Source organism: Dendrobates tinctorius, unplaced genomic scaffold (genome assembly GCF_039654945.1).
Source record: "Dendrobates tinctorius isolate UK_male_01 unplaced genomic scaffold, ASM3965494v1 ptg000135l, whole genome shotgun sequence".
Taxonomy (NCBI): domain Eukaryota; kingdom Metazoa; phylum Chordata; class Amphibia; order Anura; family Dendrobatidae; genus Dendrobates; species Dendrobates tinctorius.
Window position 1 is genome coordinate 11,677,841 of NW_027361803.1, and position 17,590 is coordinate 11,695,430.

The window sequence follows — 17,590 nt, forward strand, 5'->3', positions numbered from 1 at the left end:
TCCCTGGGCCTGGAAGCGGGAGGAGAAGTCGCTCCCTGGGCCTGGAAGCGGGAGGAGAAGTCGCTCCCTGGGCCTGGAAGCGGGAGGAGAAGTCGCTCCCTGGGCCTGGAAGCGGGAGGAGAAGTCGCTCCCTGGGCCTGGAAGCGGGAGGAGAAGTCGCTCCCTGGGCCTGGAAGCGGGAGGAGAAGTCGCTCCCTGGGCCTGGAAGCGGGAGGAGAAGTCGCTCCCTGGGCCTGGAAGCGGGAGGAGAAGTCGCTCCCTGGGCCTGGAAGCGGGAGGAGAAGTCGCTCCCTGGGCCTGGAAGCGGGAGGAGAAGTCGCTCCCTGGGCCTGGAAGCGGGAGGAGAAGTCGCTCCCTGGGCCTGGAAGCGGGAGGAGAAGTCGCTCCCTGGGCCTGGAAGCGGGAGGAGAAGTCGCTCCCTGGGCCTGGAAGCGGGAGGAGAAGTCGCTCCCTGGGCCTGGAAGCGGGAGGAGAAGTCGCTCCCTGGGCCTGGAAGCGGGAGGAGAAGTTGCTCCCTGTAAGTTCTTAGCCCAATAGGGGAAAAAAAAAACCTATGTCCCGTATAATTCCTTTTAATGAAAAGGGATTGAAAGACGTTGACCACTCATAATTTAAAAAATTTAAGAAGCGATAGTCCTCATCGATCCTCCTACGAGTCCTGTTAGGATGTACACCTAGTCCCTACTGGCCTTTGCCTATCTGATCTGCTATCGACATGTCAGAAATTGCAGGAATAACCTACTCATTGTCTCACTGGTCGCTTCATTGAGCCACCTCACCCAGTAACTGTCAGAATGGGCATCTCCTGCCATTTGTTTGTTGTTGCAGATTTTTTTTGTTTTTTTTCATGTTTCACTCCAAAATTCCCTCCGCCATCTCATGGAGTGTGTTTTGGAGCTCTCCCCTTGATAGTGGTGCCATCATTCCGATGTAGAGCATTGGTTTCGATGGTATGATCCATTAGTGTTGAAGTTCACGTATGTCTTAACGGCATATAACATGTTAAAAGCGCCCTTTGTCTGAACTGCAATGTTTGGCGTAAATCATCCTTCCCCTCTAGGTTTCATAGCCTGGATGTCACTAGAGAGCTCTCTGCTTGTGAGTTATCGCACTCCGAGGGACTCTTCTCCATTCCCATCCCCACCCATTACAGCGTATTTGTTACAGATGATTCACGGCTCCAGACGTAAGCTACAAAACCATTGCCACATGTACTGGAGTATGCCGGGGATAGGAGATAGACTCACTGGCAGTCATGCTGACTATATCCATATCGCTGTTATTACAGCTGAGGAAGTATTGGCAATATTCACTTATCTGGAGAGAAATCGAGTGATGCCGAGCACTGAGGACCAAGGCTTTACATGAATTCGGGTGGGGTGCTTGTTAGGACTGAAAATAGTAAGAAAAACTGGATAAATGTAGAATTCAGTGCTCAGAGAGGAGATTGTTGAGATTATGCTGGGACTGTGCTGCGAGAGGGGAAGAAAGAGCAGCTTTACTACAGATTAGACTTTGAGCAGCTCCACTGTCAAATATGCGAGAGATGGGCACTGTCCTGACCTATAAAAACGTTAGACATTCGATAGATTACTGGCAGCCGTGCCGCACGAGGTTCCATGTTTTTCTTAGAATTATTGAGGTTCTTGCGAAATCGTCACTTCAGTTGTAGATTATAGCGGTTCCTAAGTTTAAGGGACATAGACAAGATTTTTGCCACATTCTGATGAATCGCTGGATGTGATTAGTGTTTTCGATCAGGCTGTGACTTCCCACTGGGAGAGGGGAAGAAAGAGCTGCATCGTTTTCACACTAGACTGCGCTTGTCACATGGCCACTGCATATATTGTCAAGCATACATTAAGTGGAGCAGATTTGGTAGATTATTGGAAACCCATCTGCATGATGTTCTATGTTTTGTGTCCGATTATTGAGGCACCTGGTAAGGGCTGTCATTTCTGTGGGAGGTGATGCCTATAGAGCATCGGTTGAGTTTCCTAAAGTTTTAATTACGTAGATAAGATTTTGAGGAATTGATGCAAAGTGTATGGTGTACCCGGATTGCCCCTTTAAATTTTGGTCTGGTTAACAATATGTTCCACTCTGTAGTGTAATTCCAGTCCGCCAGGGGTAATAACTTTGCATCCCGTCTAGTTATCCATTAATTCCATGAATACGTGACCTGCCTGCCGGGCCTCCAGCAGTTGTCACCAAGAATTTTTTTTCAGGATCTTAGCTGGCCACTTGCAAGGTAGGTAACCCCTGCCAGAGAATGTGGCTCCTCCTGGTCTGAAGTGTCCCTGTGTTGGGAATTAATAATTATTAGAGCCGTGTTTACCATCCAGATAAAAGGAACCCAGGTAAATGTGAGGAATGTCGAGAATGCAAGGACAAGACAAGATTCCCATGAAGGCTGACTGGTCATCGGGACAGAGGTCGCTTGGGACATAGTCTGTACTCGTTTTTCTTACAAATTCATGGACAGATTTGCCTTGCGTGTCGTGTAGAACATCTGCAGAAGGACTGTTTGGATTATACAAATGAGACCGGGCCCTAGATAGATGCAGGTCCTCATGATGAGGCCCGCATCTACTGCATCCTTTTACACTGTCCGTAGTTTGTTAGAAAGGTCCATTACTTATCTGCTTCCAGAAGCTGTTGGTGCAATGAGAATTGGAAGAACGGTCTATTTTTCTCTTGAGTTTCACCATTTTTGGTGCCTGGCCTACAGGTGTGGTTAGACTTTGGTGTTTTTGGATTTGCATTGCTCAACTCAAGAGAGGGAAGGCTGTTATCGTAGGAAGCCAATGCAAAGCTTTGGATAGGTAGATTTATGTATGTTTAGGTTTATTTATTTTGTCCTAATTTTCCTTTTAATGGTCCCTCGAGGAACCTCTTGTTCCATCAAAAAGACCAAAATGTCTCTTTTGTTCCTTCCCTTTAGATCTTTTAGAGGATGGACAATGTGTACTGGGTTGCTAAGCGTAAATGGGTAACGCATGAAAAATGAGAAGGGACTCCTCAATCCTCAACTAGGAGGACCTATCCCTATTTTAACTTTCTTAGAACAAAAATAAGAAGTCTCAGCTCCTAATAATGTGGTGTTGAGGACGATGGGTCTACACAGACTTTGTGGCATAGCTCACAGTCGATAGGGTGTGCGCCTTTTAGGGTGGTGTGATTAACAGGGAGGTGCAGACAAGTAGTGAATGAAAGCCGGGTTATGACTTTGCTTTAGGCAAGCTGAAAAATGTCCAACTTCTGTAGACCCCGCAATAACCTCTGTGGTACCATTGTCCTTTATGGTCACCCCCTTTAAGTTTGACTGGTTGAAACCGTTTTCATAAAAGCAAGATCTGCGTCCAGAAGTCCTACTTTGGTCTTCTGGAGCCATGACTTCTGCCATTGGTAGACTCCTTTTTTTAAAGGGCTTGCACGAGATTAGAAAAACATGGCGGTTTGTGTCTTTTATTGAAACTCGGTCCCATTGAAATTATTAGGTCTCCAGAGACCCAAGGAAGCTGCTTTCGGAGTCTGATCTGTGGGTATAGTGTTATTATCCTGTTTTATGTAGGCCTCCGGCAGTAGAACAGGGCTGTCATCAAGTTGCCCACTTTCTGATGAGATGACTCTGCTCGTTCTGTCCCATTCTATATAGCTAAGTTGCCGAAAACATACATGTCAGTTTATTGACTGCCTAGAGACCATTGTGAAAAGCTACAACATTTCAAGACTTAAAGCAATTGTTCAAGATTTTCGTCAGGATATGTAGAGACCCGGAATAGCACCGCTCCATACACTGTGTAGTGGTCGTTCTCAGGTACTGCAACTCAGATCCTATTAAAGTGAATGTGATCTGAGCTGCATTACTGAGGACGGCCACTACAAAGTGTACGGAGCTGGGCAATACCAGCTCTTTACATTGTGGCTTCTGCTGTAGCCGGATGTGCACAAACAGCTGATCTTTGGGGGGTGTCAGACCCCAAACCAATCGGATATTGATAACCTATCCTATAATAGTCAATCTGCTTCTATCCCAGTAAGGACCCAGTGGGTTTGGATTCCTCTGAGGATCCTTTGGCTCACATTGACTCCTAAGCTTTTATTTACGATCACGAATGCCATGATTCTGCTCAGTATGGTCCACGGCCATAAAACAGTCCCTGCCGCAGGTATGTACGGAAACATCCGAGCATCCGGATAATTGCTTCCATCCTGGATTTCTGGTCCGGCCCAGCCCTTGGAAATACTTCAGTCATTAATAACTTACCTCAAATAAACTTTCTGCAGGAGGAAACCTGGAAATCATGTGTACACAAGTCTTCCAAACCAAAAAATTGCTCAAATTTTATTGGCAGGAACCACACAAGTCGATTCATCTGGACGAGGCAGGATAATAGAGATGTACAAGTCTACGCTCTACACACAGCTGCTTCAAAGCTGTTCTGGTTTCCAGAAGTTTCATCTTTTGAGCTACTGATTTTTGTAATTTCTTCTATAGAAAGTTTCCATCCTGATTGAGTCTAGTCCCTTTAAAGGGATGGTATGAGAGAATGTGAAAATTTAAAGGGGTTGTTCAGGACTTTAATGTCCTATGCTTTGGATAAGTCATCGCAGGAGATGCCGTGTGTTAGATCTCCACCGATCTGACATTCGTGACCTATCCTAAGGATAGACCATCAGTATCAAACTACAGAAACCCCTTGAAATATTTAAGTTTTGTGGTTCTTGCACCTTCCACTACAGCGAACAACAGACTGACACTTCTGATAAGTGAACTGTACAAAACCAAGCTTTGCCGTATAGAATGAGTCAGGATGAGCAGAGTAATTTCATATTTTTTTTGGTTCCTGTAGCCATGCCACCTTTTATAGGACATGCCCCCTCCATGGAAGATACCATCCAAGGGGAATTTAGCAGCACACTGGAGATTCGTCAGCACTTCCAGGAGTCTGGGAGGACTCTCCTTTTTCCGGGAATCTCCCAAACATTTTCAGAGAGTAGACAAGTATACTTTCAAAGGCTTTATAGCTTATCCGCTGTGTTACTTATGGGGATCCCATACTTATTAACGTTGTAGCAAGGTGATATCCAGAGCAGTATCAACCATAGTGCCCCATCACAGTGAATGCCTAAGTACTCCTGAATTAGGGACACACTGACTGTAGAAGGCACCATATAGAGGCAGCCATGGTGCACGAATACCAATATCAGTGCCCCCAGACTAGCAACAGACACAGGGTCAAAATAAAAATGACATACCTAAGTCTCTATAACGGGATAAGCCACAGCGCCTATACTACAGTGTCTCCATAATAGTGAGTGCACATTGCCCTGTGTACCGTGCCCATTACAGTGCCCCTTGTCTTACCTGGGTTTGTATGTGTATATGTAGAGACTATTATCAGAACTTGCTCATCATCCAGTGTCAATGATTTCTGGCATCCTGTGAAGCACCACTTACACATCCATTATGTTGGAGCCGCCTCGGAGTTTCACTTATAGGGTATGTGCAATGGCCGGCTGTCTGCGCATAGTGGCCCATCTCGGGAGACGTTTTATTCACTTTTTATAGTATCTTTCCTTATGTGCTCTGAGCTGAGTTCATTGCATTATGTATGTGCATTAATGTATGGAAATGCAGCGCAGTGCAGACCATCCATGCTCTCACCTAGCACTGCTGTCATGGACTTCATCACTGCGGAGCTCCCCTATGTTATAGCCATTTGTATGGGGTGTCAGGTACATCCAGCTTTATATATAATGAGTGGATTATGCGGATTGTGATAACCCTTAACGAACCAATCTTCTGTTGTAGACTAATGAGTGGAACAAGTATGACGAGCGTCTGCTACAAGCCGTGGACCATGGAGAACTGGACAAAGTGTCAGCTCTGCTCGGGAAGAAAGGAGTGGTGGCCACCAAGCTGGACTGTGAGGGCAAAACAGCGTAAGTGACCGCCACTGGCTCCCTTACTATTTGTATGAATGAATTGGTGTGTAACAGTGAGTGCAGCTCTGGGGTATAATACAGGATGTAACTCAGGATCAGTAATGTATGTACACAGTGACTGCACCAGCAGAATAGTGAGTGCAGCTCTGGAGTATAATACAGGATGTAACTCAGGATCAGTAATGTATGTACACAGTGACTGCACCAGCAGAATAGTGAGTGCAGCTCTGGGGTGTAATACAGGGTGTAACTCAGGATCAGTAATGTATGTACACAGTGACTGCACCAGCACAATAGTGAGTGCAGCTCTGGAGTATAATACAGGGTGTAAATCGGGATCAGTAATGTAATGTATGTACAGTGACTGCACCAGCAGAATAGTGAGTGCAGCTCTGGAGTATAATACAGGATGTAACTCAGGATCAGTAATGTATGTACACAGTGACTGCACCAGCAGAATAGTGAGTGCAGCTCTGCAGTATAATACAGGATGTAACTCAGGATCAGTAATGTAATGTATGTACACAGTGACTGCACCAGCAGAATAGTGAGTGCAGCTCTGGAGTATAATACAGGATGTAACTCAGGATCAGTAATGTGTGTACACAGTGACTGCACCAGCAGAATAGTGAGTGCAGCTCTGGAGTATAATACAGGATGTAACTCAGGATCAGTAATGTAATGTATGTACACAGTGACTGCACCAGCAGAATAGTGAGTGCAGCTCTGGAGTATAATACAGGATGTAACTCAGGATCAGTAATGTGTGTACACAGTGACTGCACCAGCAGAATAGTGAGTGCAGCTCTGGGGTATAATACAGGACTTTTTATAATATTTTCATGATTCTCCAGTGAACCTTTCCTACCTGTGGAGTAGTCCGGATGTTGCTGCAGTTGTGATATGTGGCACCTACATGTCTCAATGTCCTGACAATGGAGCTGCTTGTATTCGGTGTGAGCTCGGGGGATTCATACAGATTTAGTAGCTGTGTAATGAGTCCTGATCAGGTTCTAGTGATAGACGGCCACAGCTTTGTAGACGTACCATAGTTGTTTTGGTTATATGTGAGAACTGAGGATTTTCATCTTTAGGCCAAATGGCAGTGAGTAGAGGACACAGAATGGTCAGCAGCTGCTGTGGACGTCACCCCGTGCCGGCAGTATTATAAAGTGACGAGCTCGCCCGCTCCGCTGTGTCCGTGACGCCAATTATTCTGTCTCCTGGGGGTCTGGGCTCTCCGGGCAAGTAAAGGATCACACATACTAAAGATGTGTGCAGGTCCCCCCATCAGACATGTACCGCCTGTCCCGCTGAGTATGGCAGGAGCTGCAGCGCCCCCTATAGTTACCTCCGGACTTTCTTCTCCAGTCGGTGCTCACCGTATTGAGGACTTGGAAGTGAACGTTGAACACATGGCCGCTTCCATCACACGAATCTCATAAATCCTGAGGTTTATGGGACATCACAGTTAAATGTCGGCATTCTGTATATCGACCACAAAAATGTAACCCCGCGATTACCGTCACGGGTATTGATTACAGCCAGCTGGCTCTGCATGGAGGACGCCGCGCATCATCTCTGCTCCCGTATATTACATCGATGTATTATGTATATTCTCCTAAAAGCCGTAATCGCATCTTGGCATTTGTGGGATGTGGTCGCACTCCAACATTCGTGTACAGATTTGTTTTTGCTTTAGTCAGAAGAGTTGTAACTTTCAAAATATAAAGTGTATGTAACCCAACTATTAAAGGAAACTCAAATATGCCAGAATTTTTTTCTTCACATCTTTAGTACATTATATGGTAAAATGAATGGTGTTGTTCAAAACTGGGTACTGGGAAGGTCGGTGAGTTCCTGGGCTGATCGAGGGCGGTACTGGGAGGGTTGGTGAGTTCCTGGGCTGATCGAGGGTAGTACTGGGAAGGTCGGTGAGTTCCTGGGCTGATCGAGGGCGGTACTGGGAGGGTTGGTGAGTTCCTGGGCTGATCGGGGGCGGTATTGGGAAGGTCGATGAGTTCCTGGGCTGATCGGGGCCGGTACTGGGAGGGTCGGTGAGTTCCTGGGCTGATCGAGGGCAGTACTGGGAGGGTTGGTGAGTTCCTGGGCTGATCGAGGGCAGTACTGGGAGGGTTGGTGAGTTCCTCGGCTGATCGGGGCCGGTACTGGGAGGGTCGGTGAGTTCCTGGGCTGATCGAGGGCAGTACTGGGAGAGTTGGTGAGTTCCTGGGCTGATCGAGGGCAGTACTGGGAGGGTTGGTGAGTTCCTTGGCTGATCGAGAGCGGTACTGGGAGGGTTGGTGAGTTCCTGGGCTGATCGAGGGCAGTACTGGGAGGGTTGGTGAGTTCCTGGCTGATCGAGGGCAGTACTGGGAGGGTTGGTGAGTTCCTGGGCTGATCGAGGGCAGTACTGGGAGGGTTGGTGAGTTCCTTGGCTGATCGAGGGCGGTACTGGGAGGGTTGATGAGTTCCTGGGCTGATCGAGGGCAGTACTGGGAGGGTTGGTGAGTTCCTGGGCTGATCGAGGGCAGTACTGGGAGGGTTGGTGAGTTCCTGGGCTGATCGAGGGCGGTACTGGGAGGGTTGGTGAGTTCCTGGGCTGATCGAGGGCAGTACTGGGAGGGTTGGTGAGTTCCTGGGCTGATCGAGGGTAGTACTGGGAAGGTCGGTGAGTTCCTGGGCTGATCGAGGGCGGTACTGGGAGGGTTGGTGAGTTCCTGGTCTGATCGGGGCGGTATTGGGAAGGTCGGTGAGTTCCTGGGCTGATCGAGGGTAGTACTGGGAGGGTTGGTGAGTTCCTGGGCTGATCGAGGGCAGTACTGGGAGGGTTGGTGAGTTCCTCGGCTGATCGGGGTCAGTACTGGGAGGGTCGGTGAGTTCCTGGGCTGATCGAGGGCAGTACTGGGAGAGTTGGTGAGTTCCTCGGCTGATCGGGGGCGGTATTGGGAAGGTCGGTGAGTTCCTGGGCTGATCGAGGGCGGTACTGGGAGGATCAGTGATATCGTGGGTAGGGCTGAAGGTGAGACCTCAAATCCCTATTTTTCATAAACTGTTGGTGACTAGTTAGAATTAGGACCAATTACCAGGACAGTACAATTACCACCTCCTGCACCCTCTACAGTTACACCCCTGGATTTACTTGATGCATTGGTGATATATGGACTTGCTTCATTTTATGGAATAATACTTTTTATTATTATTCCTTCAGACATTGTAAAATCTAGAAGATGAGGAATTCCTGGCATGTGCTGCACAAATAACGGGGCGGGTGGTTTGGCAGAACTGCTTTTATTTGGGTTGTTTGTGCCAGATCACAGGAATGTGATAATGGCCAAGGTGAATTCCTGTAATGGTAGCAGACGTATCATTAAGACTCAGGCAGCGATATATAATAGGATGATTGTGATACCAGTATACAGATTTAACACCTCCTTATCAGCTGCCCCAGTGCCTCCAATACCCCCTCCTCAGAATTCCTCTCTGCTTCCAGTAGGTGGCGCTAGAGTTCTAGTCCTCTGCCTCTGTGAAGAGACAATTTGCATATTTAATTTCCCAGAGATGCATGCATGGCTTATAAGTCTCCTTGACATGCCAGGCTTGGCTTGTCACTCTCCCCAAGGAGAAACGTTACCCCTTGCACTCCTTTTGGATTATGATTATATCCACTCCACAACTGAGAGCAGGACCAGTTATGGTGAAGAATTAAAAATATATTAGAAAAAAAGATTCTGCCTAAGTACCATGCAATTTATTATCACTTCATGGTTCTTTCTGCAACGCTAAAAATTTTTGTTGCATGTAAATGGGTTTGTGGGAACTTTCTTCATATTCATGGAATGTAGATTTTGTCAGATTCAACTTGGAATTAGGAGCAGAATTTGCACCGATATGATCATACTGTGATTTGTATGTAGATGTCTTGGCTCTATATAGCAGTACTGAGCAGCGTAGCAGTGAATCCAGCACTGGGATGAGAGAAACACTAGAAACAACAGCATAGAGGTCATTATACAACAGTACTGAGAAGTGTAGTTGTGAATCCAGTGTTGGGGTGAGATAAACACTTACTAGTAAGCAGTATGTAGTTTATTGTATAACAGTACTGAGCAGTGTAGATGTAAAGCAAGTGTATGGGTGAAATAAACACTTATTAGAAAGCAGCAGGGAGGTTATAATCTATCCGTGCTGAGCAGTAGAGATGTATGGTATACCCAGTGTAGGGGCGGGAGAAAGTATCTGATCACTCAGTGTCTTGTTTTCAGCAGGATGGGTTTTAAAAAAAAAAAAAAAAAAAATTTTTAGGGCAAATAATGAGCTCAAGATAGACGTGGAGAAGAGAAGTGGCTCATAAGTGGAGAAAGAAGCAGATGTCTCGGTTAAGATTATAAACAGTCTTCACTTACTATTTAATTTGTGCAAAGGTGACAGTGGCCAATTAAGGGTTTGTTGTGTTTTGTTTTTATAACAAACATTTTTTTTTATATAGTTTATCATATTAAAAATAGGGGTGGTGTTCTCTTTTTGTTCAGAGCCGCATACCTGCCCTCCTCTCTTGTCTATTTCATGCATGATTCCTACTGATGCCCCCCCCCCCCCATACCTAATGTAGGAACTTCATCTGAGTGCCCAATGTCAGGCGGCAGCCGCTTCAGCACCGACATTTTTGTGATGTATTAATAGCATAGTTTGGCAGTTATAGAATAATGTCTGTATAATGATAGATACTGTGCCTTAACGGTTTACTGTAGTTTTAGGGCACATAGTCTATAGCCGTACTAGTAACTAGACATACCGTATAACCAGGCTGAATTGTGAGACCGCTTGATCACCGACCTCGGTGTGACTCCTGATGAAGCCCAGGCCAGGGTAATTAGCCTCTGTTTTCTTGGCATGGATGCGTATAATGGCCATAACTGGTAAAAAATAAAGTTTATACTGGAATGTTGATTTCTCGCAGCCCTAATTACCATCCTGTGTCGGAGGTCAGCTCCCAGCTGTAAATCTCCGCTACCCCAGAGACTTCATCAATAACGTATGTTGGAAATAGAAATTCCATCCACCCGGAACATCAGGAAAGAAAAACATCGACTACTATAACATAAAGACTTGTCCTACCTAGAGGTCATGTAGGCCAAGGGGTGGCCAGGCCATAATGGGGCTAAATAGCTGATTTTTCCCTCACCCACCACACACATTTTTTAAATGAGTTGCTTAGAAAAATCATTTCTGATTTCTTCCAGAAATTGCGCCAGACCGGTCAATAGATTACATCTGCAATTCTACATGCAACCTGTGGATACTGATGGAAGAAATCAGACTTTTTTTTTTTTTTTTTTAACTCTGGACCATCCCTTTTAAAGTGAATCTGTAAATAAGATCAACCTCCCAGAGCTAAATTCATTAATACCTTTTATATATTCTATCTGTTGCTGCATTTCCGAGAGAATGTTTTAAAGCCATATGCTTAAAAGAAGTATTGAGTGCCCTGGGTGTGACAGAGCACTTCTTGCACCCCTGTCACCTGAAGTTCTTTCCCTGCCTCTTTAGCTTGATTGACTTCACACAAGCAGAGAACTATCAGGCTCCAGGCAAGGAAATCGGACAACAAACTATTAAGCTAAAGAGGTTGGTGCTGGGCAGGGTAACAACTTTGGTAGGCAAGGGTTGAGGAAGTTCTCGGTCACACCCAGAGCACTAAAAGCCTCATTTGCATGTGAATTAAATTGCTGATTTATGTAGAATACAGCATCAGATTGAAAACAAAACCCATCGTCGCCTTTATATCTTCTATCTGTTGCTGCATTCCAGAAAAATTGTCAGTTTAACTCGCATGCAAATGAGGCGTTAAGTGCTCTGGTCCCTACGATCTCTGCCTTACAAAGTTATTTCCCCACCCACCACCAGCCTCTTCAGCTTGATTGATTGGCTCAGTCTTTTTTTTTTTTTTTTTTGCCTGGAGCCTGACATCACACAGGCAGTGAGCTGTCTGTCAAGCTAAAGAGGCTGGTGATGGGCTGAGAAGCCACTTTGGGAGTCAGAGATTGAGGCAGTGCTCAATCACACTCGGAGCACTTAGCGCCTCATTTTGAATTAAATTGCTGATCTCTCTGGAATGCAGCAACAGACTGAAGATATAAAGGTGTTGATGGATTTAGCTTTCAAAGACCTGAATGTCCATATATGTGGTTTGTGAGGTTGATTTTACTGACAGATTCCCTTTAACCTTGGCATGTTTTGTGAGTATGTTTGAAAAACAGATCGATCAGAGGAAACCCACATAGGAGAGGAAAAAACATGAATGAGAGCTTGTAGCATTGGCAAACAGATGTTCCTCCGGACTATCCTGTGAATCTTACAACACAGTACATTGCGCCTCAAGTTAAACTGTCATGTGTGTCACGTCCTTCAGGGAGATCTGGGGTTAGTACATCACTACGTATTGTGAATCACAAATCTTCCATTTAGCCTTTGTGTTTGTGACCCATATTAAATGAATTTGGTTTCCTTTGGTGCTGAAAAGGTTAAAAACCCTTTCTTTGCTGGTCAGAAACTTGCAGCTCCATTTTCAGCTGCTTCTGATCAGGTCATTTCCTCCCCCTATAAAATCTGGTCAGATCTTCTCTTCCTTGCCAGTGAAAGCTTTGCTTCTTAGCTCCTTGGAGATGCTGTGCTGAATAGGAGATCATTGTTGCTACTAGAGATTGTTGTGTGCTGTTTTGGGGTGTATGCTTTCCTATTCCCATGCCTCATGGGGTGGAGGAGGAGACAGGTCAAGATGCAGCAGTAGCATAGGAAGGTCAGAGACTCAGGCCTCTCTACCATCAGGAGTACCCTTGGGACAGGGATAGTTAGACAGTTTGAGGTCCCCCATCTTTACCTAAGACGTCACAGCGTGACATAAACTGTGAGTCAGGTCTGGACAAATACCAGTGGGCTAGGTAGCCAGCAGACAGAGGAAATTTCCTCCAGTAGTCAACTTTTTTATGTTTTCTCTATTGGTGTTTACTAAAGTTTTTGGCTATTAATAAAAAAAAACAAATTCTTCCTGGTTCTTTAGCAGGGTCTAACAAAGCCTACAAAAATGTGTGGTCTTGGCTGGCAAAAACAAGTTGTCTATAAAGGGAAGCATGGAAGCCGAAAGCTCAATAGTTGTGCTAATGGAATCTGTCAGCAGGTGTTGCTATATAATCTGAAAGCAGCATGATATAGGGATAGGTACCCTGATTCCAGCGATGTGTGCTGTTTCTGTAAAACCAGTGTTTTATCAGCAGGAGATAATCACTAGAAGGCTTTGTGTCTCGTGCCTCCTGGTCCAACCAAGCCCTCCCTACTGATTAGCAGCTTTCTGTCAATCAGTTGTATGTGCGAGTTATACAGGGCTCAGCGTTCCGAGCTCTGCTAGATCTGCAGCAGAGATAACGGTGGGTTTCTTTTTCTCAAACTGACAGCAAGCAGACTAATAAGTGCCACTTCACTGGAATCAGGATCTCAGCCCCTACAGTCATGCTGCTCTCATATTACATAGCAAAAGCTTGATATAACTTTGTGGGTTGAAGGTCATTAAATCAACATGAGGTGGAGGGTTGCGGTTGTGCAGGGACTATCTCGCTTGACTGGGAGGACCCCTACTACTTTAGAATAGGTTTTGAAGGCCCGAGAGTCTGTGGCCTCCAACAAGGACTTCAGTAATGATCACTTTTTGAAGCTCGAACCTTGCAACCTTTTAACTGGGAATGAGCAACTATACATGTTATCTAATCTTATAATTGACTGACTGGGTGATAGATGTGTGATTGTGAGTCTCTCCACCGGGACACTAAACCAATCCCCCATATGACTGCAACCGAACTGAGCATGTGCGACCATTGCTACAGTCCATTGTCTGGCAGTGGGGAAATAATGTGGAAGGACTGGATGCCCCCTATACAAGTTGTATGTGTCTCCATGGTAACAGACTACAAACAACCCCATGTAGTCTGATCTTGCAGCCATGCTCCTTCCTACCCATTCCCCGCTTTTTGGTATCACACATCCTGATCTATGAGACGTGAGTGCAGACAGACGGGATGTGACTGCAGGATCCGACTACACAGGGCTTGTTTGTAGTCTGGCCAGCCTCCTGCCATAATAATCGGATAATGAGAGATTTTTGTGTGTGTATGAAATGAAACTTCTCTTCTCCATAGTAACGTGAACTTGCTTTTGGGTTTTCAGGTTTCACCTCGCTGTCACGAAGGGCAACGCAGAGTGTCTGAGGGTCATGTTGGCGCATGGGGTAGATGTCACAGCTCAGGATCTCTCAGGTATCAAAATCTGCTGTCTGTTCAGATGCAGCTGTTTCCTTTCCTTCTTCCCAGACCCATAACTTTTTTTAATTATTTTTTTTGTACCTATAACTATATGAAGGCTTGTTTTTTGCAGGACGAGTTGTACTTCTGCATGATCCCATTGATTTTTTTTTTTTTTGTTTGTTTTTTTTTTCTATATAGTGTACTGAAAAATGGGGGAACAGTTCCAAGTGCAGCAAAATTGCAAAAAAAAAGTGCAATTCCTGTTGGTTTTTCTATTTACCATATTCGCTATATGGTAAAACTGACCTGATAATGATTCTAATGATTCCCCAGGTCCATACGAGTTCTCAGATACCAGACAATATAGTGGTTTATTTTTTATCTAAGTGATGAAAAAAAAATCCCCAAGTTCTAGCTTATGTTGCCTTTTTCCGAGACCCATAACGTCTCCATTTTTTGGGATCTGGAGCCGGGTGAGGGCTTATTTTTGCGACCTATGCTGACAATTTTGGAGTAGATACGATGTTTTAATTTCCTCTTATTATTGCAATGTTGTGCCATATAATCACATAATCTATAAACACTGGCCACGAACCGGCACGAGGGTCCTCTGCAGACCCCTGGATGTCATGACAACACATCAGTTCCCCTCTAATCACATGACAGGGGCACCGATGGTTGGGAGTTGTGACCCGCTGGCGGGTGTTAAATCACGCTGTCAGGGATTGACAGTGGAATTAACTGGCGGAATTTAACACTAATAATGTCCATCCCGCCATGTGTCATCTATAGCATCGGGGTCTGACTCTTATGCAGCAGAGGGTCCTTTAGGCCCCCTCAGATATTGGTGTCCAGCTTCTACATTTGCACCCTCTATAGTCACACAGCTTCTCTTTTATAACCATAGCTTTGTTTGTATTTCTTGCAGGTCACAATGTTTTACACCTGGCCGTGAAATACGGCCACATAGAGTGCATCAAGAGACTTCTCCAGGTAAGTACCCAGACTGCTGACCGCGATGGCTGGAGGGTGACGCCAACTAATCCCATCCAAACATTCTTCCCAAAACTATCCACTGACCCCCATGAATGGGGTGATAAGCAGCTCGTGTGTTGCCGATTTAGGAAACAGCCGGCTGCCCCCATAGGGAATTAGAATAAAAATAATGTCACATAGAGCACATCCCAAAATGTGTGTGACCCATTTCTCCATAAAGAGCCAGACGGGTAAGGAGGAACTGCTGATCAGGAGCGCGCCTGCCGCACCTCATCCTCACGTCTTCTCTCTTGGTGCCATGAGAATGTCACCTGTCCAATACCAGCACCCATTAACCCTTTACCGCCTGCATTGACTTGCATGACTGGGCCTATGCTGGTGCCCCCTTCAGTTCTTCTGCTGTCACTGTGACGTCTGTGCAGATGGTCGTACTCTAGATCGCACAGATCCTGTAGGATATTGTACACACACAAATGCACGTTGTCCAGTTATGAAATTGAGAGTCAAAAGTAGATGTCCACTAAATTCTGTGGGGATTCTAGAGAAAGTATGCAAAACAAATGTGTGTCCACAACATTAGAAAAGGTCAGCGTAGGAGACATCTTAGATCCCATAGAGGGTGGAGACACCACAGTACTTGCACACCCTATAATGCAAGCCTGACTATATATCAATAGGATCAAATTCTAAAGCCCACCCATCAGAGCCCATCTCCAAGACTTTCTTCCAAACCTGCCCATCTCCGGGGCTCTGTTCCAAGCTCGCCCTTCTCTGGGACTCCGTTCCAAACCCACCCATCTCGAACACACTCTTCCAAGCCTGTCATCACCAAGACTCTCTCTTCCAAGCCGACTCATCTCGAACACTCTCTTCCATGACCGCCCGTCTCCAAGGCTCTCTTCCATGCCCGCCCGTCTCCGAGACTCTCTTCCAAGCCCGCCCATTTCCGAGACCCTCTTCCAAGCCCGCCCATTTCCGAGACTCTCTTCCAAGCTTGCCCTTCTCTGGGACTCAGTTCCAAACCCACACATCTCAAACACTCTCTTCCAAGCCCGCCCATCTCCGAGACTCTCCTCCAAGCCCGGCCGTCTCCAAGGCTCTCTGCCAAACCCACCCGTCTCCGAGGGTCTCTTCCAAGCCCGCCTATCCCCCAGATTTTCGATTATTTGACCTGCAATTAAAGGGAATTTAATAGACTTTGTAAGATACTCTCACCATTTTGAAGATCTCTGCTTGCTGGGCATAATCAGTGCAGGTGTCCAGAACGTAAATTGAACTAATGCCATTCACTGACAGCCAGCAGAGATCTGCTCAGGGACTGGTTCACAAAGCGTAGTACAAAGTTTCAGATCTTTTTATATGATGCAATGTATGAAGTTGATCTATTTTGTGCTGTAGCTTTAAGGACATGAACAACGTGAATCGCGAGGGCGCCTAGTACCAGATAAACAGGATTGCAGCTGATTAGTGAACCAATACAATGGCGGCATTTACGGGACAGTTCCCTCCATTCAGTAAAGCCGCTCTGGCAGAAAAATTCCCCCGTAATCTTTCCCATATGACGTCGACCCACTGGACGAGGCTCCGTCTCCAGCAGCTGTTCCTTTGTCCGGCTCCTGACGTGTGTGAACCTGAGCGTAGAGGGGTTGTGCATCCTCTCGATTAGGAGCGATGCACTGAGCCTGACCCTACTGAAAATGGCCAAATTCCTGGCGTGTTTGCTGTGAGCAGGAAGCGACAATGTGAAGGTCGCTGACCGTCATCTCTGTGGCAGCCAGCCCACGCGCTCTATGGATGCGCTCTATAGCAAAGTCCATGCCCCCCTTCTCTTCTTTAATTGTTTGGGAATTGCATTTTAAGCGATATTTCCAATATTAATCTGTAGTGATAATTATTGTAAAAATGAGAGACTAATGTCTGCATTACAATATCCTATCAATCTGGGTCTGACAGCCGGGACCCCCCGCGATCAGCTGCTTGCAGTTCCCACAACGGATGTACAGAGGCAGAACTACGGAGCGCCGTACACTGTGCAGTGGCCATGCTTAGTACTGCAGCTCAGCTCCTATTTGTAGGTGTAGTACCCAAGTGCAGCCACTACATGGCGTAGGGAGCTGAGCTGTTCTCACTGTGTACACTGTATATATCCAGCTGACGTCAGACCTGCAAACAGCAGGTCGTGGTGGTGTTGTGTGTCAGACCCCCACTAATGTCATAGGACGGCCCATTCATTTGCCCTGTGGTGACGCTTTAGAGGGGCTGACTATCCATATATTGGAAGGACGGCCCATTCATTGGCCCTGTGGTGACGCTGTAGAGGGGCTGACTATCCATATATTGGAAGGACG

The 17,590-nt window shown here is 46.1% G+C and overlaps 1 protein-coding gene across 3 annotated transcripts in view; it reads left to right on the forward strand.

The window, feature by feature from the left end:
• The window catches only part of RAI14 (retinoic acid induced 14), a 101,241-nt gene that overhangs the window by 50,297 nt on the left and 33,354 nt on the right, over positions 1-17,590 (forward strand). For all 3 annotated transcript variants that reach the window (XM_073543905.1, XM_073543906.1, XM_073543904.1), the window contains exons 3-5: positions 5,819-5,949; positions 14,170-14,258; positions 15,175-15,239. In XM_073543905.1, the coding sequence (XP_073400006.1) occupies positions 5,819-5,949; positions 14,170-14,258; positions 15,175-15,239 (285 nt within the window). The remainder of the gene's footprint in view (positions 1-5,818; positions 5,950-14,169; positions 14,259-15,174; positions 15,240-17,590) is intronic.